Raw genomic sequence first — 27,436 nt, 5'->3', positions numbered from 1 at the left:
GAGAGCTCTGGTGGTCTTTCCTACATAGGCGATACCACAGGGACATGATATTAGATACACAACATTGTTTTGGTTACAGGTAATGATCCCTCTAATTTTTATTTTCTTCCCTGTGTGAGGATGGTTATATGTGGTGCACTTCGTAGTGAAATTGCACTGTGTGCAGGCTCCACATCTATAGTTCCCATCTGGGACATCTAGAAAAGTACCTTTTCTTAGGGGAGGTAGATCTGATTTAACCAATCAATTTCTCAAATTTGGGGGACGTTTGTATACCACCCTTGGGGGATCTTTGAATACATTACCTACTTGTGGGTCTGTACTAACTATATGCCAATGTTTTTTAATGATGCCCTCGAGTTCCTTGCCAACAGGAGAGTACTGCAGGAAACGGCATGTACTGGTGTCAGTAGGTTTAGCCTGTCTTTTTGTGAGACACTCTTCCTGCGTGATAAACATACTTATTGTCTCCACCAGGCCGAAGGCATGTGGGGAGAGTATGTTTTGCACTCCGTCCGTCCGTGTGTCCGTCCGTGTGTGTGTCCGTGTGTGTGTGTGTGTGTGTGTGTGTCCGTCCGTCCGTGAGGAGCTAATCTCGGCCACCGTTAACCCGGTCGATGCCAAATTTTGCACACACACTCCCTGGATGTCAACGATGAACCTCTGCCCCAAACTTTCCACAACGGCCTGTTATAGCGCCACCAGGAGGCCACTTTGTGCTAAACAAGTTTTTGCACAGTACACCTACAGATTTTGTCCAAACATCACGCAAATTGGTACACAGTCTCTCTACAGCCATTCAACCCAACCGGTCTTTCACATTTCTCAGACTCCATCCTGATTGGCTAAGATTGGCTTCCAAAGTTCACAGGAGTGCTCAGTTTCAAACAAAATGCTGCAAATCATGAACACATCGCGGGATTTCCGTGAAATTGTGCACCCACATTCCCACTAGGCCGAGGACGAAATGCCACATGAACAATTTCAACTCAGCCTCAAGGTGGCGCTATAACTGGCCGAAAACTGTTTTTACCTCTAACTGCACGGATCTGTGGATAACTTTGTATGCCAACTCCCTAGAGGCCAAGGAAAAACCTTTGCCTGGAATTTCACATCTGCTCTTTATAGCGCCACCAGGAGGCCGACATATGTAAAACACATTTTCTATTATTACTCCTTCAGATTTTATCCAAATTTCACGCAAATCGGTACACATGATCTCCATAGTCATGTGATCAAGACAGGTTTGTTTGATTTCTCATATTCCATCCTGATTGGCTAAGATTGGCTTCCAAAGCTCACACGATTCGTCCATTTCGAAAAAAGCCCACAAATCACAAACACAGTGTGCAATTTCCATTACATTATACACGCACATTTTCACTAGGACGAGGACGACATGCCACAATTTATTCCTCAAAATCAGCCTCACGGTGGCGCTATAACAGGCCAATTCCTGTTTTTATCTATAACTGCATCGATCTGTATACAACTTATGTATGCACACATGGAAAAACATTGTACCTGCATCCCTCCAATACGAACCTCCGGCCCAAATCTTCCTCAACAGCCTGTTATAGCGCCACCATGAGGCCACAACCTGACCTGCCCTGGTGGAGACCTGTGCCGATTGGCACTTTGTCTAGTCTCTAGCTGATTTTATCCACTGTTCTGGGTAACCTTTTGTCTAAATCTCAAGTCTAGTTCGTTTTTGAAAACTGCCTCATCGCTGCAGATTCTGCGGATCCGACTATATTGGCTGATTGGTAGACTTTTCTTTAGATGAGTAGGGTGGAAGGAATCGGCCTGTAGATAGGAACACTTGTCTGTTTTCTTTCTATAGAAACGTTATGTGGATGATGTATTCCTGATATGGCAAGGTTCTGAGAACACTCTTATGGAGTTCTTTACCTATGTAAACAGTTGTCATGAACATCTAAAATTTACTATCTGCCATGACCTGCAGGAAATCAATTTTCTGGACATACTCATAAAGAGAGATGGTAATGGGTTTGTCACTGACCTCTATAGAAAGAAAACAGTGTTCCTATCTACAGGCCGATTCCTTCCACCCTACTCATCTAAAGAAAAGTCTACCAATCAGCCTATATAGTCGGATCCGCAGAATCTGCAGCGATGAGGCCGTTTTCAAAAAACAAGCAAACGAACTAGACTTGAGATTTAGACAAAAGGGTTACCCAGAACAGTGGATAAAATCAGCTAGAGATAAGTATATGTTTATCACGCAGGAAGAGTGTCTCGGCCCAGGCCGTGGCGTAACGGTCTGGGCACCGGACTGGTAATCCAGTCGCAGTGTGCCGCGGGTTCGACTCCCGAACCCGACACGGCCTTTACTGCATGTCATCCCCCCATCTCTCTCCCGTTTCCTGTCAGCCTACTGTCTGTCCCTTCAAAAATCAATAAAAGGCGTAAGCCGCAAAAAAAAAAATCTTAAGGAAGAGTGTCTCACAAAAAGACAGGCTAAACCTACTGACACCAGTACATGTTGTACTGTATTGTTTCCTGTAGTACTCTCCTGTTGGCAAGGAACTCGAGGGCATCATTAAAAAACATTGGCATATAGTTAGTACAGACCCACAAGTAGGTAATGTATTCAAAGATCCCCCAAGGGTGGTATACAAACCTGTGGATACCACCCACTACCGAAGAAGCTCAAAGTGAGAACAGGAACGTCTAGTAACGCAACCAATAGTGGGAGATTACCAAGAATGGCTGTATAAGTGAGAATATACCGTAATTTCCGGACTATAAGCCGCAGCTTTTTGTCTCCACCAGGCCGAAGGCATGTGGGGAGAGTATGTTTTGCACTCCGTCCGTCCGCGTGTCCGTCCGTCCGTTTGTGTGTCCGTGTGTCCGTGAACAGCTAATCTCGGCCACCGTTAACCCGGTCGATGCCATATTTTGCACACACACTCCCTGGATGCCAACCATGAACCTCTGCCCCAAACTTTCCAGAACGGCCTGTTATAGCGCCACCAGGAGGCCGCTTTGTGCAAAACAAGTTTTTGCACAGTACACCTACAGATTTTGTCCAAACATCACGCAAATTGGTACACAGTCTCTCTAGAGCCATTCAACGAAACGGGTCTTTCAGATTTATCAGACTCCATCCTGATTGGTTAAGATTGGCTTCCAAAGTTCACAGGAGTGCTCAGTTTCAAACAAAATGCTGCAAATCATGAACACATCGCGTGATTTCCGTGAAATTGTGCACCCACATTCCCACTAGGCTGAGGACGAAATGCCACATGAACAATTTCAACTCAGCCTCAAGGTGGCGCTATAACTGGCCGAAAAGTGTTTTTACCTCTAACTGCACGGATCTGTGGATAACCTGGTGGAGACCTGTGCCCGGAAGGGCACTTTTTCTAGTTACCCATGATTTGAACCCTGTGGCTTATACAACGGTGCGGCTTATCTATGGATTTTTACAGCTAACGCAGAGCCATCTAAGGCTCTGAGCTAACGAAACGGCCACTAGGGGGCCACCTGCGGCTTATAGTCCGGTGCGGCTTGTATACGTACATATTTGGGATTTTCCCTAAATTTGGCTGGTGCGGCTTATATTCAGGTGCGCCTTATAGTCCGGAAATTACGGTACCAATGTAGCAACCTGCGTACAGAGTACAGTGATGAGTCCTATAGGGGGAGTTGGTTATGAACCTCAATGCAGCATGAAACAAGGGGTTGAGTTTGCTCAGAGTTTAGGAACTAGCAAAGGGGTAGACAGCATCGCCATAATCGAGCTGAGACAGGAAGAGCCCTGAGCTTTTTGCGAGACGCATTATAAAAGCAGGACTTCATTCTGTAGAAGAAACTCAGCGTGAACTTAAGCTTTTTTGCCAAGGCGTCAATTGTGCAAATAGGCGATCTACAAGCTCACAATGCCTCTCAGTGTGAGACGTTGTGAGCTTGTAGATCAGCCATTTTCACAACATATTTATTTGTGGAACTGAGTTGAACAAAATGTTCTACAATTCCAAGTGCTTGTCAGGGCGTGGCGGTCTGTAATTCTTCATGACGGCGTACCAAATTTGAAAACCTTGATCTACACACCAAATCTCTTAGCAGATCCAGCTTGTAGAATATTTTCGCAGAAAAGGGTTCGTGTGGTTAATAGTGACATAGTGACAAAAAGAGCATATTACACAGTGTTTTGTTTTTAATTGACATGGAATTGAAACTGCAGTGTTTTGTTTTTTAAAGTTTTCTTCAGTCTAGCTATTGATTAACATGAAGGAACTGGGAACAACACTTAAAATTCTTCAACTCCTGGCTGACCTTTTTGGGAAGCCTATAGGTAGTAGTATGTACACAGTAGAATAGATCCCACAGTTGGCAGTTAGCACTGCGCATGTACAGTATACAAACACATCATGTAACACACACACACACACACACGTTTTGTATTACTATACTTGTGAGGACATTTTAGGCAACTCTCCTACCGGATCAAATCCGCCAGGAGAAGGCGCGATCAACTCAAGTGGAGGCTACAGTAGGTGTCTCTTACAATGAATGAATTAAACTGGCTGCGGATTCTTGAATTTATACAATGAAAGGATTATCTGCACTCTCTTGAGTAGTTTATGCTCTTGACTGTCTAATAGGTATGCACAGCAGCAGCAGTCTACCAAGAGAAACGGACACGTTTTGACACGTCGGCCTTCCTCAGCATTTCAAACATGTGTTTTTTTTTTTGTGTGAGCCATTTTTTGAGTGGTGCAACCACTCCCTTGCGGAGCTATGTGGGTGGGTGGGTGGCTGGCTGGGTGCGTCTGAGCACGAACACAGAATGGTTTTTTTTCACCACCTGTGCGCAACCTAACAAACACACATTAACTGTATATATGGTGATTTCGGGTGTGCCAGTACAGTACAGTGACAGTACAGTACAGTACAGTACAGTACAGTACAGTACAGTAGAGGGACCGCCACACGGTAACTCTGTCATTTCTCAACCGTTTCGGACGTGGGGCGGCTCGACACAATCGGGCCGGCACCCTGAGTGTTTTCCTGTGGGTCTGGAACACCCCCCCCCCCCCCCCCACCCACATGGAGTTGCACCACTCACTTCACACAGGTGAGATTTTTTACGTTTTATCACGCAGCCACTGCAGAATGCCCTCCCTTCAGCCCTGAACTCCCTAAATTATCTTACAAGATTTAAGTATGGACTCAAATCATGGCTCCATCTTAACACTAACTTGGATTCTTCTCTTGGGGTACCTCTCCTATTTAATGCATGTATTGCTCTCAAGTTTATATAAACATTTTCTATGTTGCGTGTTCTGTCTCAAGGTGGACCACAATGGAAAATAGCTACAGCTTTTTTGTAGTCCACATAAGCGTTCCTAATTAATTACATTGTTGTGATTTTCTTTAAAGGACCTAACTACAACTTTCTCAATTTATTTTGTGTTTTTGGGGCTCCCATATGTGTTTTCTATCCCCACAAATAACCAATTTTGAACAATCAGGCTTTCATATCATATGGGTGCTTTAATGGAAATTGCTCTCAGGAACAGCTCAACTCATTTTGTCCTCATCATGATGTCATCAGTGTCACCCTACTTTGTATAATTCCTCCTCTTCTTCAGTCTTCAGTAAAAAAATTGCATTTGAACTGAAATTAACTGACTGGTTATATCTGAGTGGTGATCGAGGCTCAAACCATTAGAAATAACTTTGAGGGACATAGACAATATGATATTAAATATTAAAAACGGTTTTAAAATGCATGTTATTTCTACTTTAAACTGTCAATATCTACCTAACCGTAACCCCTGGGCCCCAAAATAACCAATCAGCAAATACACGTGTCCTGCTGCAATGCCTTGTGTGCTTGTCGCGGGAAGGCTCGCCAGAACCGGGCCGCCCCCCTGGCTGCGTTCATGGGGGGGGGGGGGGGGGGGACCCCCACTGCCCCACATGGTAACTGTCATTTCTCGAAGATTCTTCCAAAAATAATCAAAGTACACTACAGAGAACAATACAGTACAATGCAGTTCAGAGCACAGTACAGTAACTATAACAATGTATAGTTGCACCGCTCAGTTCACACAGGTGTGATTTTTCAGGCCGGGGCGGTGACCCCTTGTATAAAATTGTGTTGCAGATTAAACTTTTTCATAGCTTTCATTGATAGTTTCACAGACTTGTTTCACAGCATAAGTGTTGTCATGTTGATGTGTATATTCAGACATTTAACTACTTAAACCCTGGATTCTCTTTAAACTTGACCTTTGGCTCTGTACTTGGTCTGCTCTGGGGGGTATCTTACCACACAGTGGCTCAGGAGGTGGAGCGGCCACCTTGGAATCCAAAGTTTCCATGTTCGATTCCCGGCTTCTGGCAAAGTGTCAAAGTGTCCTTGAGCAAAACACGCGGGCCCCCTGTGAAAACCCCTGGTTTAGACCGTTTGTCTGGGAACCCCCTGGGGCTCCACAGACTTTGAGAAGCAGTGTCTTCTTGAGGGATGGTTACAGTGGAGATAAGGGGCTGGCCTGCGGTCGTCTTTAGTGGAACAACATGCGTTCTGTAGTCATGCTGTCTTGACACCACCGCCAGCATCATCATACCCACAACAACACCACTTCAACTTGATCTTCCTGTCTGTTGACCCGTTTAGGAAAGGAACTCCACCCCGCACACCACACACCACTGCTGTCTCAACACTGTGATCCACTCGTATCACTCAGCAAAGGTGGGAGTTTACAGCCAGTGAGGTGTGTATAATATTTCTGTTCCCTACTTTGTTTTCTGTGAATCTTTTGTGTGTGTGCGTGTGTGCGGAGTCAACAGGCTTCCTTTGTTTAAATTGGGAAATTTGTATATCTCTATACCAGACAGTGGCCTTGTGGTTAGAGTGTCCGCCCTGAAATTGGGAGGTCAAAGTCATACGATTTGTCACACACGTTACCGCAGTGAAATGTGTTCTCCGCATTTGACCCATCTCTTGGAGCAGTGAGCCGCAGCCAAGGAGCGGTGAGCTGCAGCCGTGCCGCGCTCGGGAATCATTTGATTAGTAGATTTGACCCCCCAAACCAGTCGGGGTTCGATCCCCGCCCGGGTCATACCAAAGAATGTAAAAATGGGACCCAATGCCTCCCTGCTTGGCACTCAGCATGAAAGGGTTGGATTGGGGGGTCAAATCTACTAATCAAATGATTCCCGAGCATGGCACGGCTGCAGCTCACCGCTCCTTGGCTGCGGCTCACTGCTCCAAGAGATGGGTCAAATGCACAGAACAAATTTCACTGCGGTAACGTGTGACAAATCGTATGACTTTGACTTTGACTATAATCTTTTTTTATTGGCCTAAAATATTGTCTATATATATACATTCATGAATATATTTGCTGACCGGCTGTCGGCATTGAGCTGTCGGCATTTTTTTATAGGGGTTTATATGTGACCATAGCATTAACATCCTATATATGGCAAAAATGTCAATTGAATTATGCTAGCATGTGACATGTCAAACTAGGGGGTTTTCATGATTCTGAATCCATTCCAAGCATTACTTTTCCCCAAAAAACACTGTGTGTGTGTGTGTGTGTGTGTGTGTGTGTGTGTGTGTGTGTGTGTGTGTGTGTGTGTGTGTGTGTGTGCGCTCCGACGGATACATACACACTGTATACACACATTGCTGCGTATAGGAGCTCAAAAACAACTGATCTACAAGCTCACAACATACTGCAGTGTAATTGTGCCTTGGGTTAGGTGGTGTAGCTAAAGATTTGGCAAGACATTTTGACTGGAATTATACCATTTTATTTTTGCTACAGTACTTTAGTACATTATTGTGCCGATTGATTGTTTAGGACTGGAAATTGGGTTAAATATTCTGGAAAGGTTTTGCAAATTCATTGGTAAAAATGTGTGGGAACCCTGTGTGTGTGTGTGTGTGTGTGTATATAGCAAAATATTTGTTTTGTAATTTTAGTTTTTCAGAAAAGGTAGTTGGACCTACGTTTAGTAGTTGGACATAGTAACAAGTAGTTGGACATGTTGAAAATGTTGCATTTAGAATCAGCTTCAGGTCTAAATGGGTTAAAGGACCACTTCACCACTTTTCAACCTATCTAATAGGTCCTCGCTAATAATCATGAAAAAATGGCGCAATTTCTTTTCTACTCGGTCTGTGTCTCAGGAGGGCAGTTCAGAAACCGTCTTCCAGTGACATAATCGATGGGGAATACAAGCTAATAGAAACTGCAGGCTTTCTAGTTCTGATAAGTTGCAATGCGAAAATGGAAGCCATCATTCTCACGATAATGAAAATCTGAACATTTTTGCAAAAGAAATCTGCCTAATGATGATGTCACTGGAAGACGGTTTCTAAACTGCCCACAGCCCTCCTATGAGACACAGACTGAGTAGAAAAAAATCGTGCCATTTTATCATGATTATTAGTGAGGACCTATTATATGAAGATAGGTTGAATAGTGGTGAAGTGGTCCTTTAAGAGTAAGACCTATATTATACTTTGGCTATTCCAAAATATCCGGTCTACAAGCTCACAATGCATCATGATGCAATATGTTGTGGGAATATTTGTATTTTTCTTTGGTGGTCCTTCATGTTGCTTTTGTACTTTTACTCAACTGTGTTAAAATAAACTATGTTAAAATAACTTCTTCCACCACTGACTAGTAGTCAGCTATCGGCTATTGTCAAAAGATCGTGAAAACATTTGAATATTTTTGACACATTTTCAGATGGGGGGGGGGGTCCACAGGCATATATTCATTTGGGGGTCCTTGACATGAAAACCTTTGAGAACCACTGCTCTAATAGATAGATATTCGGGGGAATTACCCCAAATCCTCATCCAGCTGTATATAAGTCATCATTACAACGTCACAAGCAGGAAGCCATCTTAATTGTACCTGCGGAAATCCTTTTTCCCCCCTCTCTCTTTCTCTCTTCCTGAGCGAGCTCAGCTAACCTGATATCCTTCCTCCTATCGTCGTTGTCGGGCAGAAACCTCTGATCTCCATATTATACGTTTTTGTGGGTTTTCATGATTTAAGGCCCTACTTGATCATATGACAGCATCACACAAAAGTATCAAAAGTAGCAGATCCATCATCCACAAATTCAAAATGCGGCGCAAAGCGCTGTGTTTTGAGCTTGTAGATCTGCTACTTTTGAATTTGAATCCTGAAAAGTAAGAGTTTTGGACTTATGGGTTTTCCACCCCGACAGATACGTTATAATAACTGGTATTAAAGTCCCAGCGAGGTTGAGTGAAAACATTATTGTGTTATTTTGTCCCATGATGACATGTTGCCCGCCACGCCACCTTTTGTTAGTCACTGCCTGAGGGAATTGCTGAGACAAAGGCAAGAAGGCCAGATATCTCCCAGACTCCCATGCACTCATAGCTCATCTGTCCTTTGCTTCCTTCTCCTCCCAGTGCGGGAACGAAGTACTCAAAGTACATTTTATTGGGGTACAAATAGTGATACCGGAGGTAGAAATACTATACTACTAAAGGGAAAACCCCTTTATTCAAAATTGTGACCAAACTTGTCAAATAATTGCAGTGGAGTAGAAAGTAAAACATTTGAGTAGAATAATTAAAATATCGTCTCCGTCGGGTGTCCAAAACTGTTAACTTTTCAGCTACTCAACTTCAAAAGTACCAGATCGATACAAGCTCGAAATGTATCGTGCTTTGTTTTGAACTTGCAGATCTGCTACTTTTGTTGCTTTTGTGTGACACTCGTATATGATCAAGCAGGACATTAATTTGCAAAAAGAAAAAAACCCACAAAAAGTTAGAATATGGAGATAAGAGTTTCTTCCTGACAGCAACGATCTAAACATTTTTAAGTACTCAGGTAAAGTAAATGTCCCTCAAAATTGTACTTGAGTACAGTAATTGAATTAATCTACTTGGTTACTTTTCGTCACTGGCTTCCTCCCCTCCCTCACTCTCCCCTTCCACCTACATGCCGAGCGACCGCTTGCCCACCCCCACACTGATAGTAAAGGGAGGGGAGAGAGAGAGCCAGTAGGAACCTAGGCAACGCAATGCATTATAATAAGCAGAGGACTTTTGACACTCCACCCTCGCAGGGACGCTCAGCTCAGTGCGAAAGGTTTGCAATGGAAATCCGCAAATGCACACTGTGACACACACACACACATGCACCCATGCCTGCGCGTGCTGCATACACACCACAAACACTCACACTCTCTCTCTCCACACACACAGACGTCTCAACTGCCAATTTGACGCCTGAGGATCTGTCATCCTCAGAGGAAAAGTCAACGTGAAAGTTCCGGGCTAAAGGAGAGAGAGAGGGAGAGATACAGGGAGTGGATCTGTACAGGAGAGAACAGGAGTCTGGATGGGAGAAGCGCTGGTTGTGGATACACCTCAAACAACAGGCTGATATCGTCTTGTTACCGGTGAGTGAGTGGTGGCACCCTTGTATTTTATTATGTCTTTTGTCTGTTTCTTGACCGCTTGAACCCCAGCATCCATATACATGTACCAATAGCAGAAGATCTACAAGCTAGTATAGAACGACTATTTATTGAATTACTAAAGTCTAGTAATCCCTCCCTCCCCCGTTACAAATCTATTTATACAAGCTGTGACTTGGGAGCTATGCTTGGCGGGATGGCTCACTTTCACAGGGCTTGTTATTAGATCCCGCCGGGCGGGCGGGCGGGGTGGATGGGGGACACAGCGTGGGTGTGGGGGTGCAGGGGGCGGGGTGGGGTGCGGGGGGGGGGGGGGCATTTACTTTCACATTGCCTCCGGTTTAAGCGTGAATGACGAGTAGAGCGTATAACCTCATGGAAGTGTCGGTTCTCAGGATATGTTAACACCCTCAAATAGACAACACCCTTCTAGGTTAAACAACGAGCCCCCAGGGCAACAGTAGACAAACACTGTGACTTGTGACAATGATCAGTGCCCTGACACCACCCATTATATCACTGGCTTCTTTCAAAATGACACTTCTTTTGACGTTCACTGCCACCGTTGTTTCCCTTTCTCCTTTGTAATGTTTTGTAATGATGAGTATTATTGTGTTAATAATGTTGTTAGCCTTAACGTCTTACTGTACCATGTGCTGTTAACATTTCTATTCACTAATAGTAAGCATTCAATCAATCAATCCGACCATAAAAGCATGAGGAATTAGGAATATGATGTATCCTTCGTTATTCTAGCATAATTGTGTACTTTATATATTTTTTTAAGATATATTTGGGGCTTTTTGCCTTTATTGATAGGTGTACAGTAAGTTGACAGGAAACGGGTAGAGAGATGGGGGGGGGGAGATCGCAGCAAAGGTCGTCGGGATCGGGACTCGAACCTGTGACACGCTGTCAGGCTGGATTACCAGCCTAGGTGCCTGGAACGGTAGGCCGGCCCGGGCCATATCTGTACATTTTTAACCATAGAAGCATAAACAAACTTTACATGTGTGCTAGAATAATTATGGATACATTGTTTCTTTAACAAACGGACAAAATAACTGACAATTTAAATATATCGTAGTATAACATTGTATATATCGTATTGAATACCCAAGACCTGAATGGAAACAAGACTGCAAGGAAGTTTTTCTTTACTCTGTATTGTTTACACTTCTGCCTAATAAAGTATTAAATCAATAAAAGGCAATGCATAGAAAGCCAATGCATAGAAATGTCAATATGTAACGACAAGCCTGATGGCCCGTATGAAGAGACATGAATATGAAGAAATTGAAGATCCGTAATTAGTATTGCATTGTACATCTAGATATAACTTCTCAATATACAGTAGTTTAGATGTATTCCTCTATGTATTCCAACTACTATTGCAAAATTGTTTGCACTATAGCAACCAATTATACCTATACCTAGCTAGATCGGGGTCCACCAAGGGCCTGTACTTTTCTTTTCTTTTTTGCAAGGTGGTTGAAAAGCGCCTGGACTACATTTGCTACTTCTCTATTAGTGCTGCAAAGATGATCTATGTAGACACTTTTTCATGATTAGAGGCAGCCGCCTCTAAGCCAATGGGAGACTTACCCATAAAACCCATAGTCCTTCCCATTCCAGATGGACCATTCACCATGGATGAGTACCAGAAGGCCATGGTTACGATCAAGTGCGGCAACAGCTGTGGGGAGGATTGATTGACACCAGAGGTACTGAAATACGTGCCTATAGACAAAGCACATATGTCTGGAGAGCAGCCGGAGCTATGGTGCACAATGAACATCGTTCCAGTACCAAAGTCAGGTGACCTCACCAACAGTGTTGGGGAGTATTAAGCTACATGTAGCTGAGCTACGTAGCTGAGCTACATTTTGCTGTAGCTTGTGGTATTTTAGCTAAATTCATATTTGTGTACCTCGTCAAGTAGCTCAGCTACCTTTTGGGTCATTTTTTGTAGCTTAGCTACTCAAGTTACAAGCTACAATTTTGGGCAATAACATGAAAGAAATATATTAATTTTGACCATTGGTTGCTGTGTTAATTCTTGTACTAGAACCCCCTTTGAAAAATCAAGGACTGTTCCTTTTTCTGATTGCTTTGAGGGCATATCAGCACTTGACAGCTGCCTCTAATTGGCCTCTGATTGGCCCTGGTATCACAGGGTGGGAGGGGTCTCCCAGGGGGGAGCAGGGGTCTCCTAGAGGGGAGGAGGGGTCTCCCAGAGGGGAGCAGGGGGAGGAGGGGTCTCCCAGAGGGGAGCAGGGTGAGGAGGGGTCTCCCAGAGGGGAGCAGGGGGAGGAGGGGTCTCCCAGAGGGGAGCAGGGGGAGGAGGGGTCTCCCAGAGGGGAGCAGGGTGGGGGGGTCTCCCAGAGGGGAGCAGGGGGAGGAGGGGTCTCCCAGAGGGGAGCAGGGTGGGTGGGTCTCCCAGAGGGGAGCAGGGTGAGGAGGGGTCTCCCAGAGGGGAGCAGGGTGGGGGGGTCTCCCAGAGGGGAGTAGGGTGAGGAGGGGTCTCCCAGAGGGGAGCAGGGTGGAGGGGTCTCCCAGAGGGGAGCAGGGTGAGGAGGGGTCTTCCAGAGGGGAGCAGGGTGGGGGGGTCTCCCAGAGGGGAGCAGGATGAGGAGGGGTCTCCCAGAGGGGAGCAGGGTGGGGGGGTCTCCCAGAGGGGAGCAGGGGGAGGAGGGGTCTCCCAGAGGGGAGCAGGGTGGGAGGGGAATCCCAGAGGGGAGCAGGGGGAGGAGGGGTCTCCCAGAGGGGAGCAGGGTGGGAGGGGAATCCCAGAGGGGAGCAGGGGGAGGAGGGGTCTCCCCGAGGGGAGCAGGGTGGGAGGGGTCTCCCAGAGGGGAGGAGGGGTCTCCCAGAGGGGAGGAGGGGTCTCCCGCATGTACATTCTCAATTTAACGCTGAAAAATAAAAAGTAGCTGAGCTACTTTGAGCTACTTTTTCCATGTAGCTGTAGCTTTACAAGCTACATCTCTCCAGGGGTAGCTATGTAGCTTGATCAAGCTACTGCCATGGTGAGCTACTTGTAGCTTTACAAGCTACGCTTTCAAAGTAACTTGCCCAACACTGCTCACCAAGACGGACAACTACCGTGGCATCAGCCTGAGCTCACAAGTTGCCAAGACCGCTAACAGGATGATCCTCAATCGTCTTAGACCAATCTTACACCCTCTACTGAGAAACTCACAGAACGGCTTCCGCCCGGAACGAACAGTCGGGCAGATACTGGCACTGAGGAGGATATTAGAAGGGGTAAGGGAGCGCAACCTGTCAGCGGTGATCACATTCATTGACTTCCAAAAGGCTTTCGACACCATCCACCGGGGGAAACTCATGAGTATTCTACGTGTCTACGGAGTTCCAGAAAAGTTGGTCCAGATGATAGAGTCAAGCTACAGCCAGACTCGAGCCAAGGTCTAAACCTGCGACGGTGACACCAAAGAATTTGAGATTCTAGCAGGCGTCCTACAGGGTGACACTCTTGCCCCATTCCTGTTCGTTGTAGTGATGGATCATGCACTGAGACTTGCAATCAAGACAAGCCGAGACATGGACCCTCACAGTACAACAGGAAAAAGCCCTGGTTGGAGTCTACACAAGAATGCTACGAATGGCACTAGGTGTCACATGGACGGACCGCATCAGAAATGTGGACCTCTATGGGGACCTACCACGCGTCACGGACAAAGTCAGAGAGAGAAGGATGAGGCTGGCAGGGCACTGCGTCAGGCACCCAGAACTTGAGGCAAGTAAATTGACCCTATGGGAGCCAACCCAGGGCAAAGCCAGGAGGGGAAAGAAGCGTACCACCTGTAGATGTGCTGCGGTGCGACAGCTTGGCTAACACTGCAGAGCTGTTGGGTAGGAATTTGTGGAGGGCAGCGATACAGGAATCCCGAGTTGGTGTTGGCTAGACCTCACTCTCGCAGCTCGCAGCAACTAAACTAACTAACATAGTCTGAACGGCTGCTGTTGTGTAAGGGGTTTGTATGAGAATCCAAGTGAGAAGTGGAACATGAGTGGCAACAGAAGCTAATGTTATGAACTAACTGAGAGCTTGCTGCACAAAATTGCATTGCCTAAAATAACAGATCTACAAGCTCATAACAAGTCTCATTGAGATTTGAGACACATATTGTGAGCTTGTAGATCTGCCCAGAATGTGCCTATTTGTATTACCAATTAAGGCATGCCCAGAATATGGATGCTATGTTTAATGTCTATTAGGGCATTCACAGAAAATGGATGCTAGCATTCATGGGTTAAGCCAGTAATTCCCAACCTGTGGGTCGGGACCCAACGGTGGGCCATGAGGATATTGCAAGTGGGCCACCAAATAATTGTAAAATAAATAAATAACAATTTATAACCATAATATAACATTAATATAAAAAGTGTCAATTATTTATTTACTTTGTAAACCTTAAAAATAAATCTGTTTTCAGTGTGATACCGATAAATAAGAACTTAAAGCATACTATGTTACCTCCATTTATCCAAACCAGAACACAGTCGGTTGATAGGTCATTAAAATAAACATGCTCTGACAATGCAAGCAGCCCACCCATCTGACTGATTAGGCCTTTTAGTAACAGTTTATATTTGAGTGTTTTGTAGGCCATTCTTCTGTCGGGTGGAAACCTCTGTTACTTTAGCATTAAAATTGCTTGTTTCGACTTTCGAGCTTGTGGACCTGCTGCTTTTGTGTGACGCTGTTGTATGATCAATTAGAGCATTAATTTATTAAAAAGAAAGTTCTATGGAGATAAGAGGGTTCTGCCCGACAGCAATGATATTTCTTGTGTTTACTTGTATGCACACACACACACACACACACACACAGAGCTCCAGCCTCCAGGTGTTCTGTGGTTATACAAGGCAGTGTAAGATGAGGAGGCTCACATTGTTGGCAGTTCACACACTGAGCACCTGTCAGACTGTGTGATGAGGTCTAGTGTCCGCTGGGCCACAGTGACACAGTTCACTGTACCATATAACTCTCTCTCTCTCTCTCTCTCTCGACTTGAACAGATTAATGGCACAATGCCGCAGGGCAGGCCTGCCCAGCGCCAATCCAGTTCAGACTAGATGAGCTTGAAATGATCCATAAAAAAATTAAAAAAAACTTGAACTTGAACTGCTTCTTCATTTTAGAGTCAAGGAACGCCCAATTCATATATTCTGAAGACCCCCCATCTACAAATATTGTATGCCAGAGACCCCCATATGATTTGTGGCGTTCACATTTTTCAAGATTGATTTGATGCTTTATTAAACCTATTCTGCTGGAGACCCCATTAGTAAGAGAAATCTATGAAAATCTGGGAACTAAATCGTTACCAAGAAATTGCTTCACCAATGTGTTTCTAAATGTGTCTAATAACATGTACTAAAAGTTTGAAATTCAACTCCTGTGGGAAATTGAGTTATTAGCATAATATGTGACCATACCCATAACATCCTATATAAGGCCAAAAAGTCAAAATGTCATAATTCTTTAAGTAGCATGTGACATGAAACTAGGGGTTTTTCATGATTCTGAATCCATTCCTAGCATTAGTTTTGCCCAAAAAACACTCCTTGGGCTAAATTAGGCCATATCCACTTGACCAAATGTGCTGACCTCACCACGTTTGTGATGACGGCTATGGCCGTTTTCCTCCCAAGGAGTGTTTTTTGTGCAAAACTAATGCTTGGAATGTATTCAGAATCATGAAAACCCCCTAGTTTCATATGTCACATGCTACTGAAAGAATGATGAAATTTGGACTTTTTTTCTTTATATAGGATGTTATGGGTATGGCCACATATTATGCTAATAACTCAATTTCCCCCGGGAGTTGAATTTCAAACTTTTAGTACATGTTATTAGACACCTTTAGAAACACATTGGTGAAGAAATTTCTTGGTAACTATTTAGTTCCCAGATTGGTCAAATATCTGATAAAATGCCCATACTACATGGAATCCCCTCAAGGGCCCTCAGTCTCGCTCTGAGAACCAGTGCCCCTATTCTGGGGCAAATTGCTTAACATTTAGCTACAAGCTTGCAATGCGGTACCTTTCGTTTGTAGATCGGCTACCTTTTGGCGCAGATGAGAGGGGGGGGAAAGGAGGGGTACTAGTATAGAACTTTGGGGGACTCCTGTCAACTAAGTACATAGGGTTTAAATGGTTAACAACCTATAGCATATCGTTAGACTAAAAACACAAAGTACACCGTATTTTCCTTTTGAATTGCTATGGCATTTCGAGGCATATAGCTATGGCATTTCGAGGCATAGCTATGGCATTTAGAGGCATAGCTATGGCATTTAGAGGCATAGCTATGGCATTTAGAGGCATAGTGATGGCATTTAGAGACAAATCTGATTGAATCTAATTTTCTACAGCCTAGTTATTGATTAACAAGGTGATCACAGGGAAAACCCGTCAACCACATGTTCTGGGGGCAAACATTTGCAATAATTAGAAACACATCTTTAGTCACTTGCTGTACGTAATTTTACAGCTTTTGCATGCACACAGATGTTTACCTCAGGTGTTTATAACCTCAGAGTAAGAACCTTGTGCACATCACCTTGAAAACCACTCAAACTACACTGTTGACGGCATCCCCCAGGGCTGTATACTAGATCCGCTCAGAGCTTGTAGATTGGCCATTTGTGCAGAAGGTTTGTGCCAGAGCAGGAATGTTAGCTCAACAACACAACAATGGTCAAACTCTTCTCTTTCTGCATTATAGCTTTTCCCCCCGCTCCTTGTTGTTAATTATTAATTCTGCTACAAGGTGTGAGGAGCCAGAACAGAAGCACTTAACTGTAGTGTAGTGTATCTGTACACATGACGTAACAGTGAAGAACACCTTGACACTTTGACCTTTTTGATGACTCACTGGTCAATTCCAGTCTTCCTGGAGGCACCACTATGCAGGGGTGGCCAATGGGCACGAGTCGCACGACATGGAGCATTTTATATATTATTTTATTAATCCAAAAAGTGCATTATTTTCTCTCTTTCTCTCAAAACACTGATCACCAGTAACGCCAGGGCTCCACTGGGCGCGTCTGCGGCGCGTCTGCGGCGCGTCTGCGGCGCGTCTCCGTCAGTGTCGGGAATGTGCCCTTTTAATCAATGGAGGGTGGCTCCACTGCCCGCGTTGCGTCGCGTCTCCGTCACCATAAAATTGAACCGGTTCGTTTTTTGACGCACGCACGCGTGACGCAACGCGCCCAGTGGAGCCCTGGCGTAAGACGCCTGAGGGTGAGAAGCGACCTCGACCTAAAGGGTGAGGTTGCGTGTCACTGGCCATATATGGAGCGTGTCTTGAGTTTACAGGGTTTGAGCTCAGATCAACACAGATCAGGAGGGGGGCGCTAGTGAGCGTATCGTGGAGTAGACGCGTTTCTGTGTAGCTCTGTCAATTCCTCACTAAACTAAGTTAAAAAAATATGCACTTGCCTCTTCCAAACTAAAAATGAGCGACCCAGATAAGCAGACCAACAAGGGGAAAACGTACAACACCAGAAGAACCCTCAAATTAACCTCCAGTCCAACTATTTCTACCGGCGGAGATTCGGACGACGACACTGCTAACCAGTTAGCCGCATGTGCTTAGCCCCAACAAGATGGATCCAGAACCGACCCTTTCCACCATCCTGACGGCTATCAAGATGATGGAAGGGGACATAAACACACGTTTCAACACAGATCAGGAGGAGGAAATGGACATGGATAGGACACACACTGCGAAGACACAATAGATCAACCACAAAACATGCATTAGCATGGAACCTGCAAGGAAGAGAGGAAGGCCTAGAGCCACCTGGAGAAGAACCACAGAGCAGGAGATGAAGGCACAAGGGCTGTCATGGCAACAACTGACCAAAGGGAATGGAGGAAGCCTCATCAATGGCCTATGTTCCTCGGGGAATTTAAAGGCCTGAGATAGATCAACATATGGAATGTCAGAACGGGTCAGCTCCATATGGAGATCTAAGGTTGGCAGCGGTGGCAGTGTCTTGAGTGTACAGGGTTAGATGAGGGCCCAGGTAGGGTCGGACCTTAATTTTCGGGCCTGTTGAGAACTCTCAAAAGGGAGACATCAAAGAGGAAAGGATGGATGTGGAAGGATCAACATATGGCATTATGTCAGAACGGGATCTGACACATATCCATATACTAATATATGGACATCAGGGATCTCCATATATGGGCTTATTTGCGACAGCAGGTCGCATTTACTATATGATCCCTGATTTACTATCATCCCTGATGTCATAGTGATGTCACGAGACCTGTGTCATAGTGATGTCACGACCTTCGGTCGCAAAAACAAATATATCGTCTCTGTCGGGTGTAAACCTACATACATTTCATGCAGAGTAGGCTACATACTGTTCATGGTTGAAAAGTCTCGTCAGTCTAGTTTGTCAGAAACTGGCTTTGCAAGTTCCCTTGCCAGAAGCGCATTTTCCATATGATACTCTGTTCCCAGTCAGTCTCATTATAGTCCGGCAGCCAACGGGTTTTCTTTGTTCAAAGTGGTTTGGTATAATGTCTATATTATTCATGAATCCACCTACTGACCGTCTGTTAGTGTTGAACCCCCTATAAAAGTGACCATAGCCACTTGCCCAAATGTTTTCGTGCAAAACGAATGCTTGCAATGGATTCAGAATCACGAAAACCCCCTAGTTTGACACGTCACATGCTAAAAAGCTTAAAGCACAATGACATTTAGTAAATGTTGCCTTTTTAAATAGGTTCTTAATGGTATGGTCACACATAACCCCCTATAAACAATTGCATGAATGTATGTATATATAGACAATATTTTAGGCCAATACATATAAAAATATATATACCAAATTTCCCACTCTACGCCCCTGGCTGATGGACTATTTATTAGTTGTGACTTAAGTAAGTGGTTACAGGTTATTTATTGGTTCTCAACCTTTTCAGGCTGGGACCCCCAAAACTAATCATATTTGAACTGTGTACAGTGGACCCCCAAAATAATATTTGTACTGGGTTTGACTGGGTTTCACAAATAAATATTGCTCACAGTGCCTCGCTTGTAGCTCTATTTTCGAAATGCAAGCCTGTTTCTTATATTGACGATTTGGCCAATGTTTGTGTAGTTTAAATGTCCTTGAATTGTCACTTCACTGTCATATGGGACCCCCTCCCGTCCCCCAAATCATGTGAGGGTCACGATCCATAGGTTGAGCTTTCTAGAATCATTAAAATAAGGTCTGAAAAGCTGGTTCTGATTTTAAATGGTTCTAATTTGGCTTCCATTTGGCTCCTTATTGTCTGTGTGAATGCTTTCCTCTAATGATGATGTTCTAAAAGCAGTAATAACTTGCATATCGTTTCCGTCTGGTGGAAACCTCATATGTCCAAAACTGTTACTTTTCAGGATTCAAATACAAAAATGGCAGATCTACAAGCGAATGTGTCGCTTCTCTCCGTGTATCGAGCTTCGAGTGGGTCTGCTAGTGCTACTTTTGATGCCTTTGTGTGACGCTGCTGTAGTATGATCAAGTAGGGCATTCTTTAAGATTTGGAACCTTTTATTTTCTCTGTGTGCATGCAGTAGGACCGTGGCTGATGGTGAACCTTGAGGTTAGGTGATGTTTCCACTCTCATTATCCGGCAGACAGAAAAGAGAGAGCCACTCTAAGCCAATGACCCCATTAGGCTTCGGGGCCCTCTAATGATGTTTAAAAAGGCTCTCGGCCCCCGCGATGGGAGTCGCAGGGCCCAGGGGCCATGGTGATCCCACCCTGGATAGCCCAGGGCCCGGGCGGAAGGGCTATTCTCATCCCAGCATTGTGCCTCCGGAGCTATTCTGATGCTCTCCATTGTGTCGGAGTGCTTTCCACGGCTCTCAGCGATTTCACTGGGTCCACACCTTAAACCCTTCCATTATAGCGCGGCCTGCAGCATCACATTTGCTGTGTTGGCTTTTGCATTCAGTCAGACTCGGGTGTACCAACACGCCCCCCCCCCCCCCCCCCCCCCCTCCCAACACTGACTTCATTTTTTGACTCCTCAGCTACTGTTGCTGCTCCACTATAGCAGAACTGGGGGTTGTCATCGTGACATTTTTAGATTACGATTAATTGTTGTGCCCATAATTGCAATCGACAATCTAATTGAGTTTTTTCATTGGACATACTGTACTGCAATGATAACTTGCATATCGTCTCTGTTCCAGGATTCAGGTTCAAATATGGCAAAAGTAGTAGATCGAAGAGCTCAAAACGCGTCGCTTCACACCGTGTGTCGAGCTTGTGGATGTGCTACTTTTGATGCATTTCTGCAATGATATGCAAAGAAATCAGCACCAGTGCATACTGCATACTGCATACACGTCTGTGTGGTCTGACCGAGACTCAATTCGGATGCATGCGATGCATTGAGACCCTGGAGATGACCTATTTTGGGTTTTGTTAGCTGCTAGTTTGATTCCGACTTTGTCATTACTTCCGTCGCGTTTTGCCAAATTCTTACTTACACTTTCAGCACTACTTACAGTAGTTACTTTCCACTACTGAATTTAGCATTGCCTAATGCTGTAATCAGTAGATGTTAAGTGACTTGGAAGTTTGATAACTGATGCACTCCTGTTGCATTCTGTAACCGGTAGAAGTTAAGTGACTTGGAAGTTTGATAATTGATGCACTCTTGTTGCATGCTGTAACCGGTAGAAGTTAAGTGATTTGGAAGTTTGATAATCGATGCACTCTTGTTTCCTTTTTGAGTAGAGTGAGTTTCATCGCATGTCATCTGGTTTCATCCGAACAGTAAACATAATCGTCTCTGTCGGGTGGAAACCTTCTTTGTCCAAAACTGTTACTTTCAGGGTTCAAATTTAAAAACGGCAGATTTGACAAGATCAAACTGTGTCGCTTCTCAAGCTTGTGGATCTGCTGCTTTTGAAGCTTATAGTGGGACACCGTAATATGATCAAGTAGGCTGTTGAATTACGAAAACGCCACAAAGAAGTTAAAATATGGAGATTAGAGGTTTTCTGGCCCCGACAGCAACAACATCATCCTGTGTTCCATTTCAGAAGCATGGCGCCACGGCTCCGACAGGACAAGATGAGCCCCCTGCCGCTATGATGCTGGTGACGACGATGATGAAGCAAGAGTGAAAACTGCCACCACGATGAACACGGTTTCCCGTCGGACCCCGTGAGCCTCCCCCTTACACCTAGCGTTCCCCTCCCCATCGCCTCTTCCTAGCTGCATGTGCGAAAAGAACCTATAGGATGGAACGCCCGGCGAGCCCGAAGTCTCACAGTCACCCGAACACCGTTGTCCACCCCCGCCACCACCCCCTCCCCCTCCTCGTCCCCACACGTGCACACAGGTAGGCCTGGCGCAATAATCGTCATAATCATTTCCATGTTGAAAGATGCTCATATATTATTTAAAAGAATAGTGGAAACTGCAGATCTACAAGCTCAAAACGTGTCACCATGTGACTCATTTGTAGATTGTCCACTGTTCGTGTTTATTTATTTTTTGCATCAAGTTATTCAATTATGTAAGTTATTTGTCATATCTGCCCTGCCCACCCATTGTGAATCCAATGCCTGAAAGCAACCAGAAATGTTTGTTTTTTTCATTATTATTTTTTATAACGACAGAAACACAATTGAATCGTTTCATCGCTCGTTACTTGAGCGCCGATTAATCGCCAAGTAAAATGTTCATAATGGTTGACGACGGCCCTACTACACACAGCAGGACCTGACGGAACCGCTTCCAGGATGTTTGTGAACTTCCGGCGCATACGCAAGTGCCAGTGCGTGCAGCTGATGACCACGTGTCTGGTGCTGTCAGTGTTGATGGTGTGCTGGGAGCAGCTGGACAGCAGTGTGGTGAGTGGTTACTTCAATAGGGGGTCCTCAGAGTAACTACCAAGGCGCCAGCTCTTTGTGTAATGGGGAACGTTGGCCTAAAATAGCAGACCTACGAGCTCACAACCCCCTATTTTCCTATAATTAGTGTAGAGGGGAAGCAGACAGAAGTACAGAGCCCATGATCAAGTAAATATTGAGGGTTTAAAACGGTCTCAAAATACAAATCTATGAAAAGGTATAATCTGCAACACTTTTATACAATGTAGTGGTGGGTCCCTGCTTCATCTCTCTCTCTCAGCTAAGGGGTCCTCGCCCTGAAAAACGTTGAAGACCCCCCTGTTTTAGATCATCGCAATCGTTGGCTTTAATCAGTGTTTGTACCAGCTCTGTACCAAGAGACACCAAGCTAAAGTGGCACAAAGCCTCAAATGAGCAGAGTGCATCTCATTAATCACATAATCCATAACCTCTCTATTCCGAGCATGTCATTTTTAATATCACGATAAATATGGACTTGTTGTTGTTGTCTCCACCAGGCCGAAGGCATGGGGAGAGAGTATGTTTTGCACTCCGTCCGTGTGTCCGTGTGTGTGTCCGTCCGTCCGTCCGTTTGTGTACAGCTAATCTCCGGCACCGTTAACCCGGTCGATGCCAAATTTTGCACACACACTCCCTGGATGCCAACAATGAACCTCGGCCCCAGAGTTTCCAGAACGGCCTGTTATAGCGCCGCCAGGAGGCCGACTTTTGTAAAAACACATTTGTTGATATTACTCCTCCAGATTCTGTCCAAAAATCCCGCAAATCGTTACACACTATCTCTATAGTCATGTGCTCAAGTCGGATCTTTCCGATATTTCATATTCCATCCTGATTGGCTAACATTGGCTTTCAAAGTTTGCATGATTGGCCTGTTTTGAACAAAATGCCTCAAATCATCCAATTGCCATCCAAGATAAGAATAAATGGCACCCTTTTCACATTGGCCTATTATAGCGCCACCAGGAGGCCACAACCTGACCTGCCCTGGTAGAGACCTGTGCCCCGAGGGGCACTTTATCTAGTTATATTATCGTATTGTGAGTTTTTCATTACATCCCTAATAATGTTTGTGTACATTTAAGTTTTTTTCATATTTTTCATATATATGTAAAACTTTGGTTTAAAAAGCTTAAAAGGCCATCTTGAATCATATGTATAGTTTACAAACATAGTTTACAAGGGCGACTGTGGCTCAAGAGGTAGAGCAGGTCGTCCAATGATCCATGGGTCGGCGGTTCGAATCCCGGCTCCTCCTGTCTACATGTCGAAGTGTCCTTGGGCAAGACACTGAACCCCAAATTGCTCCCGATGTGCTGGTTGGTACCTTGCATGGCTTCCGCCGCAATCGGTGTATGAATGTGTGTGTGAATGGGTGAATGTAATGCACAATCTATGTAAAGCGCTTTGGATAAAGGCGCTATATAAATGCACCATTTACCATTTAATATATTGTCTCTGTCGTGTCGGTGGAAACCTCATATATCCATAACAGTTACTTGCCAGGATTCTAATTCTCAATTAAAAGGAGCCTCCGCACACTCAAAGTTTTTACATTTTGTGTACGCTTTTAGTCATACTGTATCTGTATCTTCAGACAGGATTTAAATAAAAAAAATAGTAGCAGCTTGGGACATGTCGCTTCTCTTTGGAGCTTACAGTAGATCTGCTACTTTTCATGTTTTTGTGTGACACTGTAATATGATAATTTATTTAGAAACAAATGGATGTTTGTGCCCAAAACACAACGAAATAATCCGTTGCAAATATTCGTACATCAATGAATTGTTCTAACATTCCATTACGGCGACACCCCCTATAGGTGAGTCACGTCAAGTCCTACTCCTACCGCTACCTGGTGAACCGATTCACCTTCATCAACAAGAGCTTCACCATCGCCCGCCAGGAGGCCCAGAGCTTCAGCAACTTCCGCTTCCTGCTGGACCACCCCGACAAGTGCTCGGGACAGGACGTCCTCCTCCTGCTCTTCGTCAAGACGTCCCCGGAGAACACGGCCCGCCGGAAGGCCATCCGGTCCACCTGGGGCAACGAGACCTACATCCAGCGGTCCCTGGGCGTCACGGTCAAGGTGGTGTTCGTCCTGGGGGTGCCGCGCGTCGAGCCCCAGGAGCCCCCGTGGAGCAAGAGGAGCGGCGTCGGCCTCCAGGAGGCGCTCGACCGCGAGGACCGCCTGCACGGCGACCTGATCCAGCAGGTAGAAGACCTTTATATCTAACATCATGTACTATAAGCCCCGTTTTGGAATCTCAACCTCCGCTGTCGGCTCAGAGAAGAGGTTCCGTGTCAGGATATATACCTGCATGAGTCAAAATGGGTCGAGCCCTCCAAAAGCATTTGTGAGAGCCATTTGTGCAGTATCGTATCCAAAAAGTATTTCTGGTATTTCTACGGAGCTAGAGATGATAAAATGTATTAAAAGAAATTAGAGCAGGGTGAAGCAACCCCTTACTAAGCTTATGACGTCACTCAGACAGTACCATGTTTTCCCCAATGCAATCTTACGGAAGCAGTACTGCGCATGTGAACGGGGGTTGACTGCGTGGCCACAGGCTGAAGAAATAAGCAATTTAAGTCTGGGATTTCCACTCCTAATTTTATCATCTGTAGCTTTACTTTTAGGATAAAATACTGCGAAAATAGTTTTTGCCACTGCTTTTGGAGGTCTCGAACCCATTTCGACTTATGATCCTGACACGGAACCTCTTCTCAGAGCTAACAGAGGAGGGTGGAGTTCCAAACAGGGCTGCTCATTTACATGCCTGCTACTCTTTGCTCCTTATGTCTAACCTCGAATATATACCTGCTACTTTCTTCACCTTATGCCTAACCGCCTACCCTGAGTAACCGTATGCACGTACCTGCTACTTTTTTGCTATCCTGTATTAAAAATTGCCTAATGTGTGGATGGCAGACATCACTTGCGCAACATGCAGACTTGCAAGGCACACCGTTGATCAAATCCGCACTACACTTGGCACAACGCTGATCAGAGGTCTTCCATCAGAATAGAGGGTATGCGCATATCGTCATACCCGGAAGTTATGCAGGAACGCCTACTGAGTGTCAAAAAAACTATTTGCTGGCCTTGACAGCCCATACATCAAAAACAGATATGCATGTGCATGCATGACAGAATGACAGAATTTGCATATGGGGCACCACATACTGTAGTAGTGATACAGCAGTGTCTAACAAGTTCAAACTACAGCGGCCTGAAAATCTGGTAAATGTACATACCGGTATTTCAGCTTTTTGTTTTGACCTGTTTCTTTCCTATGGTTTCTCCTTGCTCTGCACAGCCACACTCTTTCCTGAAAACTAAGAATTATGGAGCCAAAAAAATTGTGACAATAAGGTTGATTTTTGTTAATTCTCGTTTATTCTGGAGGACTTCATGGATTCCTTCCACAACCTGACCCTGAAGCTGATCATGCAATTCCGCTGGGCGCACGACCGCTGTGCGCACGCACGCTTTCTCATGACGGCCGACGACGACATCTTCGTCCACATGCCCAACCTTGTGGGCTACCTGCAGGTAGGCCTGGATACAATCATTTGAGATAATGTGCATCTGTTGAAGAAAAAGCGTAAATAGACGATCTACAAGCTCACAAGACAACGCCTTGTTGTGAGTGTACGATTATAAAATGCATTGCCTTTCATGGTTTTAGTAAATTTTTCATTTTGATTATTTGGAACCGGTCATTTTCTTTGTGTATTTCGGCTATTTGTCATATCTGTCCTGTGCAATTGTGTGTTCCAAAAAGGCAAACAGAAATGTCATTTTCATTCATTATGTTCCAACGTTCCATACCAAAAACAATAAAACCGTTATCATACAATAATCAATCGTCAACTAAAACCTAAACGCCTCCTATACCCTCTGTGGCAGGACGAGGCTGCCAGGGGCGCCTCGGACTTCTGGATTGGCCGCGTGCACCGCGGCGCGCCGCCCATCCGCCGGCGCGACAGCAAGTACTTTGTGCCCTTCGAGATGTACCAGTGGTCGGCGTACCCGGACTACACGGCGGGCGCCGGCTACGTGGTGTCCCGCGACGTGGCGGAGAAGATCCGCCGCGCCACGCTCACGCTCAACGCCTCCATCTACATCGACGACGTCTTCATGGGCATCTGCGCCAACGCCATGGGCGTGTCGCCGCGCGACCACGTCTACTTCTCGGGCGAGGGCAAGGCGCCGTACCACCCGTGCATCTACGAGCGCATGATGACGTCGCACGGCCACGTGGAGGACATCCACGACCTGTGGCGGGCGGCGACGGACCCGCGCGTCAAGCAGAGGACCTCTGGCCTCCTCGGGAGGCTGTACTGCACGGCGGTCAAAGTGACGCTCCTGTGTAAACCCTATTACTTTAACACCTACCCCTGTAAGGCAGCCTTTGTATAGGATTCAAGTTTGGGCTTTTTTTTTCAATGTTGTGAGATCAGTTGGTTCTCAGTGGACGTCGGGGACCACCAGTAACGGGGTCCAAATGGACCCTTAATGGGGGTCTGTATTTTATAAGCTTATTGTAAGATCCCAGAGGTTAAAACTAATTGACTCAAATGGAAGGTCTGTGGTCTAATGCATATCAAACGGGGGGTGGGGGGGTTCCTTGAAATTAAAAAAGTTGAGAATCGATGCTGTACTAGGTGTGTGCGTGTGTTCTCTCGCAAGAGGGGGAGAGAGAGAACGGACGACGTCTGTCGGTGGAGCGGGGGGAGTCATTACAGAATCTATTACCTCACTGCTTTTCACTCAGACTGAATCAATTGAAAGGGGAGGGGTGGGGCGGGGAGGGGGTGATCAGTGTTTGCAAGTGGTAAAGAGGGACTCTGGATGATGAGAAATGGCGGAAATGGCGTTACAGTAAATGTGAAATGACCCTGTGTGCCAGCACGGCACTGTGCCCACAACCCACACCACACAGCCAGAGGTGGTCCAGCCATGATGATAGCTCTGGAAATGACCAGATGGATTGCAGCAAGAGACTAAAATGTGATGGATAATAAAACGGA

The 27,436-nt window shown here is 45.3% G+C and overlaps 1 protein-coding gene across 4 annotated transcripts; it reads left to right on the top strand.

The window, feature by feature from the left end:
• The first annotated feature begins 6,670 nt into the window (after positions 1-6,670).
• Positions 6,671-27,109, top strand: LOC310870121 (lactosylceramide 1,3-N-acetyl-beta-D-glucosaminyltransferase A-like). Of its 4 annotated transcripts, none has more exons than XM_083781181.1 (7): positions 6,671-6,749; positions 10,250-10,446; positions 21,566-21,864; positions 22,242-22,378; positions 24,222-24,614; positions 25,809-25,955; positions 26,313-27,109. In XM_083781181.1, the coding sequence occupies exons 4-7, from the start codon at positions 22,268-22,270 to the stop codon at positions 26,823-26,825; spliced, it is 1,164 nt and encodes a 387-aa protein (XP_083637307.1). In that variant the 5' UTR covers positions 6,671-6,749; positions 10,250-10,446; positions 21,566-21,864; positions 22,242-22,267; the 3' UTR covers positions 26,826-27,109. The 4 variants fall into 4 exon arrangements, with proteins under 4 accessions (XP_083637307.1, XP_083637306.1, XP_083637304.1 ...); XM_083781180.1 differs by having other exon boundaries at positions 21,563-21,864; positions 22,245-22,378; XM_083781178.1 differs by having other exon boundaries at positions 21,563-21,864.
• Positions 27,110-27,436: the final 327 nt, after the last annotated feature.

The sequence above is a fragment of the Protomyctophum parallelum genome (genome assembly GCF_964188405.1).
Source record: "Protomyctophum parallelum genome assembly, chromosome: 14".
Classification (NCBI taxonomy): domain Eukaryota; kingdom Metazoa; phylum Chordata; class Actinopteri; order Myctophiformes; family Myctophidae; genus Protomyctophum; species Protomyctophum parallelum.
The sequence above is the reverse complement of the archived record's forward strand: the minus strand, read 5'-3'. Positions and strand labels throughout refer to the sequence as shown.